This window comes from Balaenoptera physalus, assembly GCF_965194825.1.
Source record: "Balaenoptera physalus genome assembly, chromosome: 10".
NCBI classification, from domain to species: Eukaryota; Metazoa; Chordata; class Mammalia; order Artiodactyla; family Balaenopteridae; genus Balaenoptera; species Balaenoptera physalus.
This window is the reverse complement of record NC_138889.1, coordinates 103756953-103774047: the sequence shown is the minus strand read 5'-3', so window position 1 is coordinate 103774047 and position 17095 is coordinate 103756953. Positions and strand designations below refer to the sequence as shown.

The 17095-nt window shown below is 55.2% G+C and overlaps 1 protein-coding gene across 2 annotated transcripts in view; it reads right to left on the bottom strand.

Annotated features, from left to right (window-relative positions):
* Positions 1-615: 615 nt before the first annotated feature.
* The window catches only part of CD6 (CD6 molecule), a 47098-nt gene continuing 30618 nt past the window's right edge, over positions 616-17095 (bottom strand). The window contains exons 4-13 of one of the 2 annotated variants that reach the window (XM_082476102.1): positions 16634-16945; positions 15596-15898; positions 14354-14419; positions 11936-12076; positions 11461-11559; positions 10255-10377; positions 8502-8573; positions 8023-8283; positions 7627-7731; positions 616-7123 (exon numbers count right to left, since the gene is read on the bottom strand). In XM_082476102.1, the coding sequence (XP_082332228.1) occupies positions 7059-7123; positions 7627-7731; positions 8023-8283; positions 8502-8573; positions 10255-10377; positions 11461-11559; positions 11936-12076; positions 14354-14419; positions 15596-15898; positions 16634-16945 (1547 nt within the window). In that variant the 3' untranslated portion in view covers positions 616-7058. Of the gene's footprint in view, positions 7124-7626; positions 7732-8022; positions 8284-8358; positions 8574-10254; positions 10426-11460; positions 11560-11935; positions 12077-14353; positions 14420-15595; positions 15899-16633; positions 16946-17095 lie in introns of those variants that run through there. The other variant, XR_014267813.1, reaches the window with a different exon arrangement.

The window sequence follows — 17095 nt, the reverse complement described above, 5'->3', positions numbered from 1 at the left end:
AGAGCAGGACACAGCAAACTTTGGGAAGCCAGGGCCTGCCACAGAAGGGGCCACGGGGCTGGGGAAGAAGAGGGTGACCATCACAAGGGTGACACAAAGGGCGTCACTGTGTCCAGGTTGCGCAGAAGAGCTGGGGTAGTGGTGGTTACTGACCCCTGGGTGTTTCAGCATCTCATCCTCAGATGAGAGCCACCTCCACTGGCCTCCATGTGGGGCTAGGGAGTCTGAGTGAGGCCCAGGGGAGGGGTGGCCACGCCCCAGAGGGGAGACCGGGATTTGCGGGACGCTCGTGTATTCCGGAGGGAGAGCGACACACGGCCTGGGGGGCCGTGGGAGACAACGTGCTCGTGAGTGCAGGACATGGATCATTTTTCTCTGCCCGCCGTGTGAGGGTGGAGGGGAGACTGTGGGCCTAGCTCTGCTCAGCCTGCAGGGCAGGAGACCCCACAGGCAGGGAGGGTGCTTGGGAACCAGTCCCCCAGAAGGAAGCTGAATCTCCAGCAGAACCATGGCCCTGGGGGGCAGCTCCCCCTCCTTCTTCACTTGTGGGTGGCCGGGTGTGTGGGCGGGGGAAAGGGAGCCAGGAAGGGGCACCTGCCTTCAGCCAGGATGGGCTGCGGTCCTCGGGGCGGGGTCGGGGAGGAATCCTTCCCCAAGAAAGGATGCATCTCGAATCTCCCTCGGCCTCCGTCCTATCCCCGTTGCTCTCCAGCATTGACCTTCCCATTTTCTTTTCTGTTCCCCTTCCTGCGTGCTGTGTGGAGCCCTGTTGACTGGCTGAGAATCTGGCTCCCAGGTCGCAGCTGGGTGACCTTGAACTAGTTCCTTGACTTCTCTGGGCTACACTTTTCTTACCTGGAAAACAATGGAAATTAGGATACCTCACTGCCCTAGGAGGGTGTGAGGATTAAGTGGGGCCACAGGTGTGAGGGATTCGGGACAGCGCCTGGCTCGGGGAAGCACAGATAAAGGAGGGAGGCAGCTTGGTGGGGCCTTGCTGTCTGTTCCATTGTCTGCTCAGACCGGCATTGCCTCCTCTTATCCGCCTCTGTCTCATTACACACACTCTCTCTCCTCTCCCTTTGTCTCTCTCTTCTTTGTCTTCCTCTGTTGCTATTTTGGTCCTTCCTCGATGCTGGAGGTGAGGGGTGAGCCTCTTTTCATGTCAGGATGCAGAACCCCGTCAAACTGGTAAACAGCTGAAGGATGTGGTGGGAGATAAACTTTCCACTGAGGCTGCTTTGAACTCATCCCTTCCTTGATGGGTCTCCCCAGCTCCTCCCCGCTTTGGAGACTCCATCCCATCTTCGTGAAGTGGGGACGAGGGCCTGGGGCCACGGCCAAGAGGCATCCACGCCGAGTGGCCGCACGGGGCTCCAGTCCCCTCTGCCCGTCTCCAGAACCTCCGAGAGGGTCTCAGGGAGGGGCGGAAGTGGAAACCACAGGTGGGGTGATAGGGAGGGATGGGGAGCTGAGCGGCGGCTCGGCAGATATGCCTCGGAGGTGAGGTTTCTAGTGGAAAAGGTACCAGTAGGCGATGCCCAGCCAGGGCTGGGAAGCCTGAGCCTGTGCCCCTGGGAGTGGTCTCAGAGCCTTGGAACCGCGTCAATGCGGCCCAAAGAGCAGACAGGAGCCGGGGACCCTAGTAGGGTATCCTGCCCAAGTCTCCTAGTGGCCTCATCCCTGGCTGACCCAGATCTGGAGGACACAGATGAACTGTGGGCCTGAGAAGCAGTTAAGATGCTCGGCTAGGCATTCCGATTTGTAAGCACAGAAACGAGACTTCAGTGTGGACCTGATCACTTCAGGAGCCCACGTGGAGTAGCGGCAGGGCCCGGCCACACCGTGATGAGCTGGCAGCTACGGGAAAAACTCAGAAGCATCCCAAGCCTCAGTTTTCTCCACCATAAGATGGCGATAATAATAATACCTCCCAGGGCTGTTGTGAGCACAAATGAGTCAGTACCTGTGGTACGCCCAGAACGGTGCCTGACGCGTTGTAGGTACTCAGGGATGGAAGCTATTATTAATGTCACTGTCCTATTACCATCGTGGCTGGAGGCTGCTGTGTTGGGAAATCACCTCCCATGTATGTGATCACTCTCCAAATCTTAGACTCCTTCCCCATTCTCCAGTCCTGGCCACCAGTGCTCCATGGCCACCTCCCAGGTAGCCTTCCTCAAACCCACCTCCACTTTGCAGCAGTGATCTTTCTAGAGCATCCATCTCATCAGATCAGTTCCCTGCCTTAGAAACTACTCATGACTCCCCAGTGCCTCTAGAACAATGACCAAACTCCTGGGAAAGTTTCACAGACCCTCTGAGATGCTCTGCAGTGACCTTTCCCACTTATGCACTCCCTGCCCAGCCCCAGGCTTCAGCCAACATGCACCACACAACTGTTCAGCAAACTCCTATTCATCCTTCAATAGCCTATTCATTTGTTCCCTCTTTGTCATGCTATCTCCAACAAACTCTGGCAGTTGGTGGCTTCTTCCCCTCTGTCCACACAGCACTCTGTACAATGTGCTGGAGTCCTGAATGAGGCAGAGGTTATGCGCTTGGGTAGCACATGGGACAAAACTTGAATATGGTCAACATTACTTTTGAAAATCCCTTGAGAGGTGAAAAGAAGCAAGGCGCCTAGGAATGTGGATAGAATGCCCTTTTTTGTATAAGGATGGGTGGGGGAGAAGCAAGAGGTATTCCTATTTGCTGGTGTTTGCATCAGAGAAATAAGTGTTTACTTGGGGATGGGGGAAGAGAGGGGAGAGGGTAGATGGGTGGGTAACGAGATATTAATGATATACATTTGTAAGTTGTTTGGAGTTTTGAAGCATGTGAATATATTTACTATTTAAAAGAAGGAAGGAAGGGTGGGAGGAAGGAAGGAAAGGAAAGGGAGGAAGGAAGGAAAGTAAAGGAACAAAAGAAGGAAGGAAGGAAGGAAGGAAGAAAGGAAGGAAGGAAAAGAAAATGCAAGCTCCTTATGAAGTCTCCTGTAGTTGAGTCTGTCCTGTGCTGCCTCCAACCAGATGTTTCTCCCTCCAAAGTTAGAGCAGCCAGATGAAGCAATGGGCTTGTGTTTCAAGCCCATCACATATGAAAAATGTGAATCATTAATAACCAAGATCCCATCCGGTGTGGTAAGATGCCCACTCAGTGAATGGTTCTCAGGGTCTGAGGGAACAGAGCCCCGGCTCCCATCTCTCGTCTCTCTTCCTGGGTGTTTGTTCACTGATGGGCTCAGTTGTTCTTTTTCTTTCTCTTTTGTGGCTGAGTAGATACACTTAAGTTCCTGTGGTTTCAATATGCCCATGATGCGCCCCCACCGTTCAGTGTGGTGGTTTCACATTGGGCTTTGGAGTTAGGTAGAAAAGTTGTACTACTTGCCGAGCTGCATGACCTCTGGCTAGTCACTTAACCTCTCTGGGCCTCAGTTTCCTTCTTTATAAATTAGGGAGGATACTAACTTCTCAGAGAGCTCTTTTGTGGATTATAAGAAATAATACACGCCTGGCACATAGTAATTGCCACTCACTGTCCTCATTATCACCAGCATGGTCACCACCACCACACCCATGGAATATATTGCAGTTACTGGTCTTTGTATCTGTCTCCCGCAGGGAAGGGCCAGGTTTCATTCCTCTCCGTGCCCCAGGGCCAGCATAGAGCCTGGCCGCATACGAGTGCCCAGGCAGTGAGCTATCCCATCCCTGAATTTAGCATCTGAGCGCCCAGAAGTTGCCTGTGCTGTCGGTGGACAGACAGGCTGTTGTCTCCAGATCTCAGAGCTGGCTGGGGCTCTGTACCCAGCAGTGTAGCTCCAGTGGGCACAGGGACAGGGATGGGTTTCCACTGGAAATGCCATGGTTAACGCTCAGACTCTGAAGCCAGATGGCACATATTAAAATCCCAGTGTTGCTGCTTTTTAGCTGTGTGACTTGGACGTTTTACTTAACCGCTTTGAGCCTCAGTTTTCTCACCTATGAAATAGAGTTGGTGTGAGAATTGGCTGTCCTCAGCCTCTTCTCAGGCTGGACCACCCTTTACCTTGAAAGACACCTGGTTTCTTGCTCTGTCTTTGCTTATGCTATTCCTTCAACTTGGAATGCCCATCCCTCTCCACTCCCATAGCTAACTCCTACCTATCCTTTACGACCCAGCTCAGGCATCACCTCCTCAGGAAGCTTTCCAGGATGGCCTGCCTCCAGCAGGGTCAGGGGCTCTTGTGGGCCCCATGCATTCCCTGTGCTTCATTCTCTCACTGCACTCGCAGAGCCGGAAAATTGCTGGAGCGCCTTCATTTCAGATATAGCCCCTCCCCCATATCAGTGTTTCTGAAATCGGGGTTCAGCTGCCGCATCCATTTAACATCTTTGTGTTTCCTCTCCCAGATCATTGAGGCATATATAATGCAAGGTCCCTAAAGAGTGGAGGGTAAGCACACCGCTTATGATTGTAACTCCCCTGCCGGGCTTCCGTTCCTTCCGGTCACAGCGATGTCATTCACCCCAGCCTCTCCAGTCCCAGCTCAGGGCCTGGCTCCGTAAGGAATGGTCTGAGTGCTCTGGAGGCGTAGAGGTGGGGGAAAGGTCTTCCCTGGGAGCAGCTCCCATCACCAGGCCCAGGAGGATAGCTCTGGCAGGAGACCTTGCGGTTCAGGTTGCCAGCCCTCAGAAAGTCCCCTGCCGTGTGTGACCCTGGTGGTCCCAGGCTGCCTGGGGGCTGGGAGGGAGCAAGGGAGACAGGTCTCAGAGTTTCCCCACTTTCTCTCAGTGTGTATGGAACAGAGGGGCCCAGGGATGGGGAGGTGGCTCTGGTGAGAAATGAGGGAGAACTCAGAGGGTGTCACCATCTCCCTGTCTGACTCCCAAGGGGCAAAGGTGGGGAGGGGTAGGGCCAAATTGTGAATCGGCTACTAACTCTCTGAGTGACCTTGGACAAGTCCTTTCCCCTGCCAGAGCTCAGCGTCCTCCTCTGTAAAATGAGAGTGAGACAAACCTCCTCCAGCACCAATGTGCTAAGACCCCATGAATTGCTGTCTTCTCTTCTCCCCTTTCTCCTTTTATGGAGATCTCTTGCCTCTACTGATTCATCTACCAATGAGAGGGAACACTTATTGCCAAGCTTCTAACCCACTGCTGTGTGCACTTTACAGACAAACTTTATACCAAAGGCTCAGAGATGTAGAGTGACTTGCCAGAGACCACACAGCCAGGACAGGGTGGAGCCGGGATTTGAACCCTGGCTGTCTGAAAAAAAAGGCTTTCCACAAATCCCACAGACCCTGGGAGTCTGATCCCGCCCACCCCAGCACTAGCTCCTCCCCTAGGAATCCCCCACAGCCCCAGGAGGGTTCAGAGGGCCGGAGGAGGGGGCCCCATCACAGGGCGACCACATCCTGTGACGGTTGCCCTGGGGAGTGCCAGCTTTCTTTGCACCTCTGGGACAGGGGAACGGAAAACAGGCCCTGCTCAACTGCTCAGGGCAAGATCCACTGAGTGGCCTTCTCCACCATCCCTGGCTCTGGGAGGGCTCAGAGGAAACCTGACCCCCAGCCTTCTCCCTGCAGGCAGAGCTGGGCATTGGCTGGTGCAGCTAGGCTAAAAGCCCAGCCTCTGAGCAACCTGGGATCAATGCCTTTTCCAGGCAGGTCTGAGATAAAATCTACTCACCCTCCCCTGCCTCAGAAGCTTTTGGAGGCCCAGGTCAAAATGCATTCAGCGCAGCAACCCTGGCCCCGCTGATCCAGGGCTCATTGGCAGATCAGGAAGGGGGTGCTGAACTCACAGGCATCTGTCCATCACCTCCAGGAGGGCAGGCCCTGTGTCTTCTTGTTGCTGCATCCCCAGCATTTTTCATGGTGCCGGGCCATAGTATTCAATACATTTCCAATTCACCCTGACATTTGCACCTTGATGGATAGAGCTGCCTCCAACCCAACACACACAGACACACACAGACACACACACACACACAGACACACACAGACACACACACACAGACACACACACAGAGGCAGAGCCTGGGCTCTGTGAGTTCAAAGACTTGTCACTCCACCCCCAGTTTCATTCCGCAGTTGGTTTAATCTCGGGATACTCAGAGCAGGACACCAGAAGCTGGCCCTGAGCCCTCAGGCCTCTCCCTGGAGGCTGCCTTGGACACGGTTACAGCTCTAGGAGTGACACTGATATTTATGTGTTCGTTGGGGAAGATCCCATCAATCCAAGCAGACAGATGGGGACTCGGGGCTTAGTGCAGCTTCTGGGCCCCTCCTGGAAGACATCTCTGTGCTTCTGCCCCACGGGGACTGAGCCCCACTCTGGGTCTCTGGCGGGGCTGGATGGGACCGTCTTTGTAAACCTTTGGAAGCTCAGAATAAGGACTGCTGTCCAGGAGTGGTCACTGCAGATCAGGGCTGTGTCCCTGGTGGGCTCTGAGGCTCTCTAGAGGCAGGGCTGGCCTCAGGCCCCGGGTGGTCGACGAGGGGCAGCCATCCTGCTCCCTGTGCCATCCTGGGCTGTGCCCAGGACGGCTGGACTCCCAGCCGGGTGCAGGTACCAACCTGAGCTTAGCCTGAGCCCCAGCACCCACCTGTCAGAGCAGCAGCCGTCCAACGGCCCCTGCACATGGGGCCTCCCTGCCCCTCGCAGAGCACCTCTGGGCCCTGAGCCGTCAGAGACTCGGGCAACCAAAGCCTCAGACACATGAGGGTCGGAAGGGGCCTCAGGAATCTTCCAGTTCAAACCTTCCACGCGGCCTGCCGAGCAGTGGCCTAGACTCTGCCTGTTCACCCCTGAGGCGGAGAGCTCGGCCCCTTTCAGAGGCAGCACCTCTTCCTTGGGGCTGCTGTCTGGGGCTGGGGGAGGGCTGTGCTGGCAGGTTCTGTTGATGGATGGAGGCTGGGCCATCCTAGGTGTGGAGGTTCCTTTCACGTCTCCAGGGGAGGACTCTCAGCTCCTGCGGCATGAGGGGGAGGGTGGGGGGAGGGCAGGGGGAGCAGGCAGAGCCGGAGTCCGGAGACAGGGAGCGCACAGAGCCGCGCCGGGCCCACGCTAGGCTGCTCCGATGTCATCATAGTCTTCATTGGAGGAGAAGTCAGGCTGGGGAGTGAGGGACCCTGTGCGGCCGGGAGACTCAGGTCAGTGAGAGGCCTGGTCGTTGCGCCTGCTGAGCAGGGACAGAGCTGAGCAGGTCTGGGTCCACGTTCCTCTCCCCCGGGATGCTGTGCGACACCACCTTACAATCTTGCTCATGGCTACCTCCTTCACTAGAATGTCAGTTCTGAAGGCATAGCCTCGTCTGTGTGGTTCAGGGCTATAGTCCACGAGTGCCGGGAGCCCCTCTGATGCCACCGTCTCCCCCAAGGGGCCATCTGGCTGCTTCTGCTTGAATGCCTCTACTAATGGGGAGCTCACTTCCTCTCAAGGCGTTCTCTTTGAATCTTTCTCTGCCCCACCTACATCCATTTTCCCTACCTCCTCATATTCTTGTTTGCTTTAAAAAATCCCGTTACTTCTCTTTTTTCCCCCGTGGGCCAATGTATCCAGAGCTACCCCATACATCCACCCACCAGTCCCTCTCTGTGACCCCTCCCAGAACCCCCTCCCCTGCCCCTGGCACCTGGACATCCAAACTGCTCCGCAGATGGGAGCTGGGGTGGCGGCTGGAAGTTCTGGTACCACTCTCCAGAGGAGGTGCTGGAGCTGTCATCAGCCGAGGGCCCTGCTGGAAACCCCCAGAGCCAGTCACCCTCTGCCAGGCTAGTTCACGAAGTGCCAGAGCTGGGAGGCCCTCAAGACTCAGTAGAGTCAGGTCCTTAGCTTGACAACTGAGGAAATGAAGGCCCAGAGAGGGGAGGAGACTTATCCAAGGTCACACAGCACGTGGCCCCCGAGCTGGGACTAGAGTCCTGAACTCAGACTGGCTCAGGGCTCCCAGCTTTACGCTTCCTCTGGCCAGGTCGGCTATAGGATGGGAGGCTGGAGAAGGCACACAATCCTCCTGGGCCCGCCTTACCTGGAAAAGCTGCCTGGGAGCCAGCCAGCTCCAAGTTCAGGGGCTGCCCCAGCAGGGGGTTCCTCTCTGAAGAAAACACTTGAGAGTTCCACGGAGGTAGCCTGCTGCTGGGGCTGTTACAGTACTCCTCCCCTGAAGATGTGCTGGAGCCACTCTTGCTCCTTGGGTGGTGCGGAGGGCCTGTGGAGCGGGGGTCTGCAATGCGGTGTTCAGGGTTGGCAGGTGGGACCTGGGAGGCATGCACCTCTTCGAGTCCTGGGCCTGAAAGAGAGAATCATGATAAAGAAGATGCAGTGCAGCAAGAGGGCTTTAGGTTAAACTTGAGAAAGAACTTACTGCCAATGGGAATTGTTAAAGTCAGGAAGGACCTGTTGAGGGAGGTTGCGCTGATGCTTCTCAAGGCAAGTGACCTGCTAAGTCCGGAGGCGGGGCTGGCACCCCAATCACCACCCTCCACGTCCCTCCCCAGCCTGACTCACCTTCCTCCAAGGGGGGCATCTGGAACCTGTTCTGCTGGACCTCTTCATCCGTGAAGCGGTGCCGTTGGGAATCTACAAGCAGAGACGGCGGTGAGGAAGGAGGCGGGTAGGCTCCACCTCCTTGTCTGGGGAGCCCGGAGCAGAGGCTGGTGCTCTGTGGGATTCGGGAGGCTGAACAGGGCAGGAGGGCAACCCTGACGGCTTAGTCTTTTTCATCAGATCCCAGGCTCAAGTCCTAGTGCAGGCAGACCCCGAGCCTCAATCTGAAACCAGCCTGGGGACAGGCTGCTTCTGGCCAGAAACCCCAGTGCCCTGTACCTCCCCAGCCCCAGCTGTCCCTCCTGCCACTTAAGGGAATACGGGGAGTTCTTCTGCTTGGGCAGCTCAGGGCAGGAAAAGGCCAGATGTTGCCCCTGAGGAGCCTTCCCAGAGTGAAGCCGAGGGGCTGGAATCTTTGTATCCTGGGCTCTGCGGTACCTCTGTTTCAGAATCAGAGCGGTGCAGATGCATAGCATCTTAAGAACTTGAGAGTCTGGAATCTGGGAGTCAGCTTTTTGAATGTGTTACTACTGACTTTTAGTCTCAGTGTCACAGGATTTTGGACCCCCGGTCTTGCATTTTACATGCCTGCACTCAGAATCTCAGGTTCTAAGGACACTCATCTCTGTGGCTCCCAAATGCTGGACCACGGCCCCGCAGAGTGGCATCATCCACACTGCCCCCCAGGGGCCCTGGTTCCGCAGGTGGGGCAAAGATGGCTGCTGTCCCCAGTATCCATCCTACTGCCCCGCCCCCGGTACTAGGAGACCTCTGGGCTTTATCTGGACACATAGCTGCCCAGGACAGAGGCTTCGTCTCCCCGCCTCTCTTGCAGCTGCTGGGTTTAAGTTCTGACGGGTGGAAAGTGCGTGGGAGCCCTGTGGGCAACCCTGGCGTCCTGCCATACAGGGTAGGGCACGCCTCACCTTCCCCCTTCTGAAGGCCTAGAATGCAGACATGGTGGTGAGCCACCCTGGACCATGTGGACCGGGCAACGTCTTAGGGACTGCAGAGTAGCAAGAAAGGAGCCCGGGCCCCCTCCAACTTCTCCGGATGATGTCATTTGGAGTCTGTGTCACACACAGCCAAACGCTCATCCTAGCTTATAAAGGAGGTCCCGGGTGGGGCTCAGGAAGTTTCGATGAGCTCCCAAGGGATTTCACAGTAGATGTGAGAGTCTCTGCTCTCGTCTGACCTCCCGGCCTCGCGTGGGCCCTGCCTGAGCACTGGCTTTCCTCCTTCTATATCCCCAACAGGCAGAGAGCAGAGCTGGAGAAGCCGGATGAGAAGTGCGAACTGGGCTCATGGTGGAGGTGGGCGAGGAGGTGAGATTGACGGGGCAGGATGGGACGCAGAAGGGGTGAGAGCACGCGAGAAGCCATCTGAACTGGAGTGCCTCGTATCACACACAGACGCAGCCACAGTTAGGTGAGTGTCGAGGGACTGGTCTTGAGACCTGCACGGCCACAGACAGGCACGGGAGAGAAGGTGGTCCAAGGGGAAATAGCTTGAGATGTCTCCAGGGTCACAAAGCACTTTGAAAACTTCAGTGCAGGACCATTGAGAGTCAGTCCAGCGGTCACAGTGAGGGAGATGCCATTCTCATCATGCAGGGGTCACCGAGGGGGCAAACTAGTGCAGGTCCCCCAGCCAGCTGGGCCCTCTCCCTGGTGCGGGCAGGTGGGCCCTTGGGAGTCCGGGCCCAGGCACTCACTGTAGAAGGTGGTCAGGGCCACAGGAGGCTGGCTGCTGAAGTCATAGTGCTCATAGTCTGAGTCGGAGCTGGAGTTCGTGTCTTCAGAGGGCGGAGCCTGGACCTGGATGGGCAGCTTGGGAACTGGGGAGAGAACAGAGTGGGGAGCATGGCAAGGCAGGGGGCAGAAAGCTGCAGAGGGAGGCAGCAGAGAGCGTGGACAGCGGGGACCGGAGACAGAGGGGCAGGGAGTGTGCCAGGCAGCCCACCTTGTACAAGACTGTCAGGCCTGGGTTTTCCAAGCTCCCCCGCATCCATTTCAAACACGGGGAGCTAAATAACACTTATTTACTTAACAAACACATAGTAGTCCCTGCATGCCAGGCACTATTCCAACATTTATAAATATTATCTCAGTTAATGCTCATAATAACCCTGTGAGGTAGCTAGGTGAGTGTCCCCATTTTATAGCTGGGAAAACTGAGGCACAGAGAGATTCTCACATTGCCTAGAGAAGCAGGCAATGTGGTTCTTAACCTCTAGACCATAATATTCAGTGAGTGGCTGCTCTGTGCCTACTCTTGTGCTAGGTCTGGGTTCATATTCTCTTCTCAAATATATGGATATCCTGTGTGCTAAGAATCTTTATAACATATGGCTGAGCTTTGTATTGGTTTTTGTGTCACTGAACTCTTTCAAATAAAAGCGATTTAATATATTCATAATGCAGTGTGATTAAACTCGAACTTCTTCACAAGACTCTCAAGAGGTAATGCATTGATGTATCATTAAAGATGGATGACTGATCCCATTTTTTTTGACTCGGAAAATATGAAATAAAATTATGTTCCAGGAAAATCTTGATGGGGCTTTGCAGGGAGGCTAATTGGGCAGACCATTGGAAAAGGCAATGGTGTTACAAACCTACTGACCAATTAGCAGAACAGAGCTTTCCTTTGAGAACCAAGGTCCAAAATGTCCTGGGCCTGTTTTGGTCCAGAATTCAAAAGCTTAGAGTTCTAGAATGAGTGCACTGGAAAGTCATCGGCCTATCAAGGCCCAGACTGAGGTTGAACCTGCTCAAGGTCCCACAGCCACTCGTGGGCTGGCCCAGGTCTCATCTCCAGCTGGGGCACTGCTTTGACCTATGCAGTACTGACCCTCTGGAAAATATTCCCTTCTTGTCCTCCCCCGCCCTCCTCACCCCCAGGGTGGGTGACATCCTACTTTCTTCTTTGGCGATGGTGATGGGAACCTCTTGATAGCTTGTGGTCCCCGCTGGGGTGGTGGTGGGTAGGTGCTGGTGGTTCACCATAGCGGGGAGGGCTGAGGAAGGGGAGGCAGAGATTCTACAAGTCATTTTTGGCACCTTCCAGTCTTCCTGGTTCTGCTTTCATGGGGACACCTCCCTCCTCACCTCCCCCATCCCCAAACGCCCTCAAACACACACACACACACACACACACACACACACACACACACACACTCCGGTCCTCCTGTGGACAACTTCTGGGGGGCATGCTGGGAAAATCCTTCCCATCAGGAGGTGCTTCTTGGGGCCAGGGCTGGGTGGCCATTGCTGGATCGCTTCCATTCCGGTTGGGGTTCCCCATGGCTCATGTACCCCTGGGAGGACTGTGCCTCAGGTCTGCTTCTTTTCATACCTGGGCCTTTCCCGTGGTTCCTGGGACTCTGCACCTACCGTATTTTCCTTTAATTCTCAAGAGGATGATGGCTATGAAACTGAGTGAGACAAGAAGGAGAATTCCCAGAACGATGCAAGGGATGAGGAGCATTAGCTCTCGAGATTCCCAGTCCTTCATTTTCACCGTCACAGAAGATTCTGGAAGCAAGAACCCCAAATCAGGGAGAAAAAGGAAGGGGCATGGACTTCTCCTTGCCATTCTCACCTCTCCTTCTTCTCTGCATCTGACCCACTTCCCTTTTGGACGTATCCTCCTCCTCCCTTCTTTTTTTTGAATTTTCCCATCTGCTTTTAGGTGCCTGGTATATAGTAGGTGCCTGAGAAATGCATATTGAATGAATAATTGACTGAATGAAACTTCCTCCTGGCCACGAAGCCAGGAGCTCTGTCCCTGCTCAACAATTATTGAGCACCCACTGTGTGCCAGGCACTAGACCTGGGGAGACAAATATGATGGCAGTGTCACAGGCCTTGAGGGTCTCTGTCTAATGGGAAGATCGACAAGCCGACTCAGTCCAATTCAGTGAGTTGCCTGCTGTGATGAAGGTATAGACAGGCATGCGGCCCTCCAAGGGGCACCTGATTCTCTCCAGGGAAGACCAAGGCTGGATCCCCAGAGAAGGTGGCTCTGAGCATCTGCTGGCAGGGAACAGACCATCAGGAGAGCGAGATCTCCTTTCCTTGCCCCAGATGAGTCCTTCTTACCAGACATGCACCCTGAGGGCGGGGGTGAGGGCCATGATTCCAGACCTCCCAGCTCTGCAGCCCTGGTGTGACCTCTTGCCTTCCCCTCCCTCTTGGCCTCACCCCTGCTGAAAAGAACCCAAAGCAGAGAATGGATGGAGGCTGCAATGAGGCCCTAACCCTCATCGTCCCAGAGACACGAACCATCTCCTGCTCAGTGCAGAAAGCCTGGGGTGCGCCGGCCACAGAGCTGGAGGAAGGGTAGTGACAGTAACGCAGGAGGTTGGGGGGATGAGATCACCCAGACCCCCTGGCTGGTGGCAGTGTCTGCTCCCCCTGGGAGATTACCGCCCCCCCACCAGTCCTCATTTTCTCCCCTCTCCCTTTCTGTTTGCAAATGGAGCAGACTGGGCTGGGGTAGGAACTGGATTTAGCAGCAGCAAGCAGGTGCAAGGGAGAGACTGGACTGTGGGGGGCTATGGGAAGACCCGTGAATGTGGGCCAAGAGGGTCAGGGGCCGAGGGAGGGGCTGCAGAACCAAGGGCTGGAGTGTACTCCTTGGAGACCGGCTCTCCATAAGCGCTCTGCTCTTCTGAGGGCGGCGTGGCTCCCACCCTGACCTCAGCACCTGAGAGTGTGCGAGGGTGTGTGGGTCCTGGCAGGAGCTCGCCCTCCAGCCTGCACAGTCCCCAGCGTTTCATTCCCTCTCCGTGCCCTCAGCCATTGCCAGGTTCTCTGGCAGGACTTGCTGCCCCTCTGTCCCCTCCCCAAGCCGCCCACCCACCTCTGGAGAGGGTCTGAGACAGGGAGCCAGGAGCCAAGGGAAGGGGTAAGCCTGTGAATCCGGGCCAGCCCCTGTGGTTATCTCGGGGCTGCCACGGGACCTGGACTAAATAATCAATAAATAAGAATAACTGAGGCCCAGACTGTGCTTACTATGTACTAAGCCCTGTTGTAAGTACTTTATAAAAATTAATTTACCGGAGACTCACAACAATGCTAGGAGAGAAGTACTATTATCATCCTCGTTTTATAGTCAAGGGATCTGAGGCTCAGAGAGGCTAAGAATTGCCCAACATTATACAGCTAGCAAGAGGCACAGCTGGGGGCTGCGCCCCAGGAGTTGGCTACACACAAGTGGAGGACAGACCAAGTGTGGATTCAGAGTTCAGAGCCTTGAAGGCAAATTCCAGCCGACACTGCTGGCCATCACCTCACCCTCTGAGCTCGAGCTTCTTCCTCTGTGTAAGGGTTGTGGGAAGACCTCCCCCAGGGGGCTGCCGGGAAGATTAAAGGGTTGGGAAATAATGACTATAAAGCACTGGCCGGTGCCCAGAACATTATAAACACACTGGCTGTTGCCCTCGGCGTCCCCAACCCCCTGGCTGGTGTCGGATCAGCTCCAGTTCTCTACAGCTCTATCCTCTGCCCTACAGGAGCTCACAGAGAGGGGGGAGAGAGCTCCTGTCTAAGAAATATCAGGATTCAGGGAGCTGTGGAGCTGACATGATAGAGGCAGGCGAGGTGAGAGGAGCACGAAGCAGCCAGAGAGCCCCGGGGATGGTGGGGGGAGTCAAGTTCACTGTCTGGAGGTAGAGGATGGGGGACAAACCGTCAGACCCCTCCCGCAGACACACACACACACACACACACACACACACGCACACACACACACACACACACACGCATGCACCTGAGCCTCTGAGAAACTGCATCCCCAGGGACACTCACCCACAGTGACCGGCTGACCACTTGCAGGGATTTCAGAAGCGGACAGATTGAGCAGGCTCCGGGCACCTGTCAGAAAGCACTGTTCATTCACTCAGCACACGTGCCCGAGCACCTACTGTGGCCAGGCCTTGTGCTAGAAACTGGACAAGACAGACAAGTGGCCTGCAACTGGGGGTGTGTTCCCACCGGGGCCCATGGCTGAGTCTTTCCCACACCCCACAATAAGGAGGATCTCATGGATTAAATGCCAGGAAGGTTTTTTTGGTTTAAATAAAGGGCGAATGAAAGAATTAGCCCTTCCTTCTGTATAATCTGCTATAGAACACAAGTATTTCCCTTTTCCAGCTAGTATTGGATTTGGTCTTCACACCTGCCTCAGGAGGTGGGAATCTGACAGTCTCGTTATTATCATGATCATTTGACTGGTAAGGGATGGGGCTTACAACGTCCCTTGGTGGATATTATCTGACTTCCCGGCTACCCTGTGAAGTGCCTGGTATCAGCATCCACATATTCACAAGACGAAGCCTCCCAGCTGGTAATTGGCAGAGCTGGAATTCATAGCCTGGTGTCTGAACTCCATAGAGATGCTAACGCTGTGTTTGTTTAACGCTCTTGCTTTTTCACATTTTAACACCTCAGAAATCAGGGTGATGACGTGTATCGTTACAACTGATGGCACTTCAAGAGTTTATTTTGGCAGCATTTTTGTCCTTTATGGTACATAAAATAATAACAGTGTGCCTTATCATCAATGCCATCTTAGACTTCGTGAAACCCAATTCATAGAGCAGATGGGAGGCTCTGCTGAAATATATACTGAGTGCCCAGCAATGCCTGGCACCTGATTAGGGCTCCGGACACTGTGGCTAATATTATTAGTGTCTCCTAATGTTATTTCTATGATGATCACCAGCCCTGGGATGGCAAATTGGTTTTATCTCCTGAGCCGGCTCCAGTCAATAGGGAACACTGCTTCGCATGTAATAATGCCTTAATAAAGATTGGATTCATGATTCTGGGACTGAGTCAAGGATCTGGGGAAAAGAATGCCCTGATTAATCAGTAATGTCTGCCTGGGCATGGGAAGGGCAATGGTCCCTCTTATGCCAGTATTTGCCATTCCTGATCTAGCCCAAGCTGTAGTCCTTGGGCTATAAGTTCTTAGGCTGTGGATTCAGTTGCAATTCCTGGTCCAAATCTGGGGGTGGGGGGGAGTGGGGTTGGGGGGAGGAGGGATACCTGAGCAGAGGACCCTGGCTGCCTGTGATTGGCTGCAGAGGTTGGAGTTATTGAACCGCCAGAAGCACTCGGAGAGCGTGGGCTCCCCTCCCTCGCATGAGTAGTACATCTTGCCAGACAGGGAGTGTGGCAGCCCCTTGGGCACCCGGGCCAGAGTCCCACAGCCCAAGTCCCGGCAGAGCACCTTGGCCTCTGGTTCGTACCACGTACTGTCACACACTGTGCTCCAGACCCCTCGGAAGTATACCTCCACCTGCCCCTCGCAGGGGTCAGCGCCCCCGGTCAGGCGCCACGACTGGTGCTCTGCAGGGGGTGGGGGGGGTCAGAGTCAGGTCAGGATCCTTTGGGCCGAAACCCCCACCAGCCCCGACCTACAAATGCAAACTCCCCAGAGCCAATCGGTCTCCAGATCTTGTGTACTCTCCCTCCTGCCTCTGCATCCCTCCTCTCATCTGCCCCACCTGCTCCAGCTGACCCTGCTGCTGTCTACATCCTGGCTGCTCAAATGTGGTCCTTGGACCAGCAGCTTCCGTTATCACCTGGGATCTTGTTAGAAATGCAGAATTTCAAGCCCTGCCTCAGACCTACTGAATCAGAATGTACATTGGGTGAGATCTGCCTCCCTCCGCATTCTTGGGCACATTAAGAGGAGCACTGGCTCCAGAACTTCCCATCCTCATCTGGGCTGCCGACAGCCTCCACAGCGCCTCCCAGCCTCCATCTCCTCTTGCTGTTCTGAACCAGGTGACCAACTCCCGCTCAGAAAAAGCCTCACCTCTAATGTCACCTACTCCAGGAGGTGGGCAGGCTTAGCGCTCCAGCTCTGGATTGCCTGCTGTCTCTTAACTCCACCTGGCTTCCTTTCTTAAGGCATTTGCCACCCTCTCTCCTCGATTATGTTTGTCTGGGTCTCATCTTCCCTCTTGGACTATGACCTCCCATGGGCAGGGACCATCTCTCCAGCACTAACTGCAGGCCTGGCGCCCAGCAGGCCTACAGTAAGTGCTGGATAACCGTGGTTCAGCATCGCCCACTGACCTGAGCACACCACGCCGGCGTCCTCCTTGTGGCCACAGTAGCCGTTTCCCGGCAGCCCCAGGCAGTCCCACAGGTAGGTCTCTGACCCGGAACAGTTCACTTGGTCCCGGTGGATGCGTCCATGGCCAGGGGCAAAGTGCAAGCCGGGCAGGGCCTGGACCGCCCAGCCGCAGCTCAGTTGCCGGCACACCACGTGGGCATCGTCCAGGTCCCACGTGTCGTCACACACCGAACCCCACTGTCCGTGCTCCAGCATCTCCACGCGGCCCTCGCACGGGCTGCCACCACCCACCAATTTCAAATCGAGGTTTTCTGGGGATAGGAGAAGGGGTTTGTGGATGTGAGGAAGGAGGGAGAGGAAGGGAAGTGGGGGGGAGGATTGTTGTGCCTGGGGCTGTGGACCCAGTGAGAGGGGCGGGTAACCCAGTGGGCAAGACTGGGGAACACTGCCTGTCTGGGCTG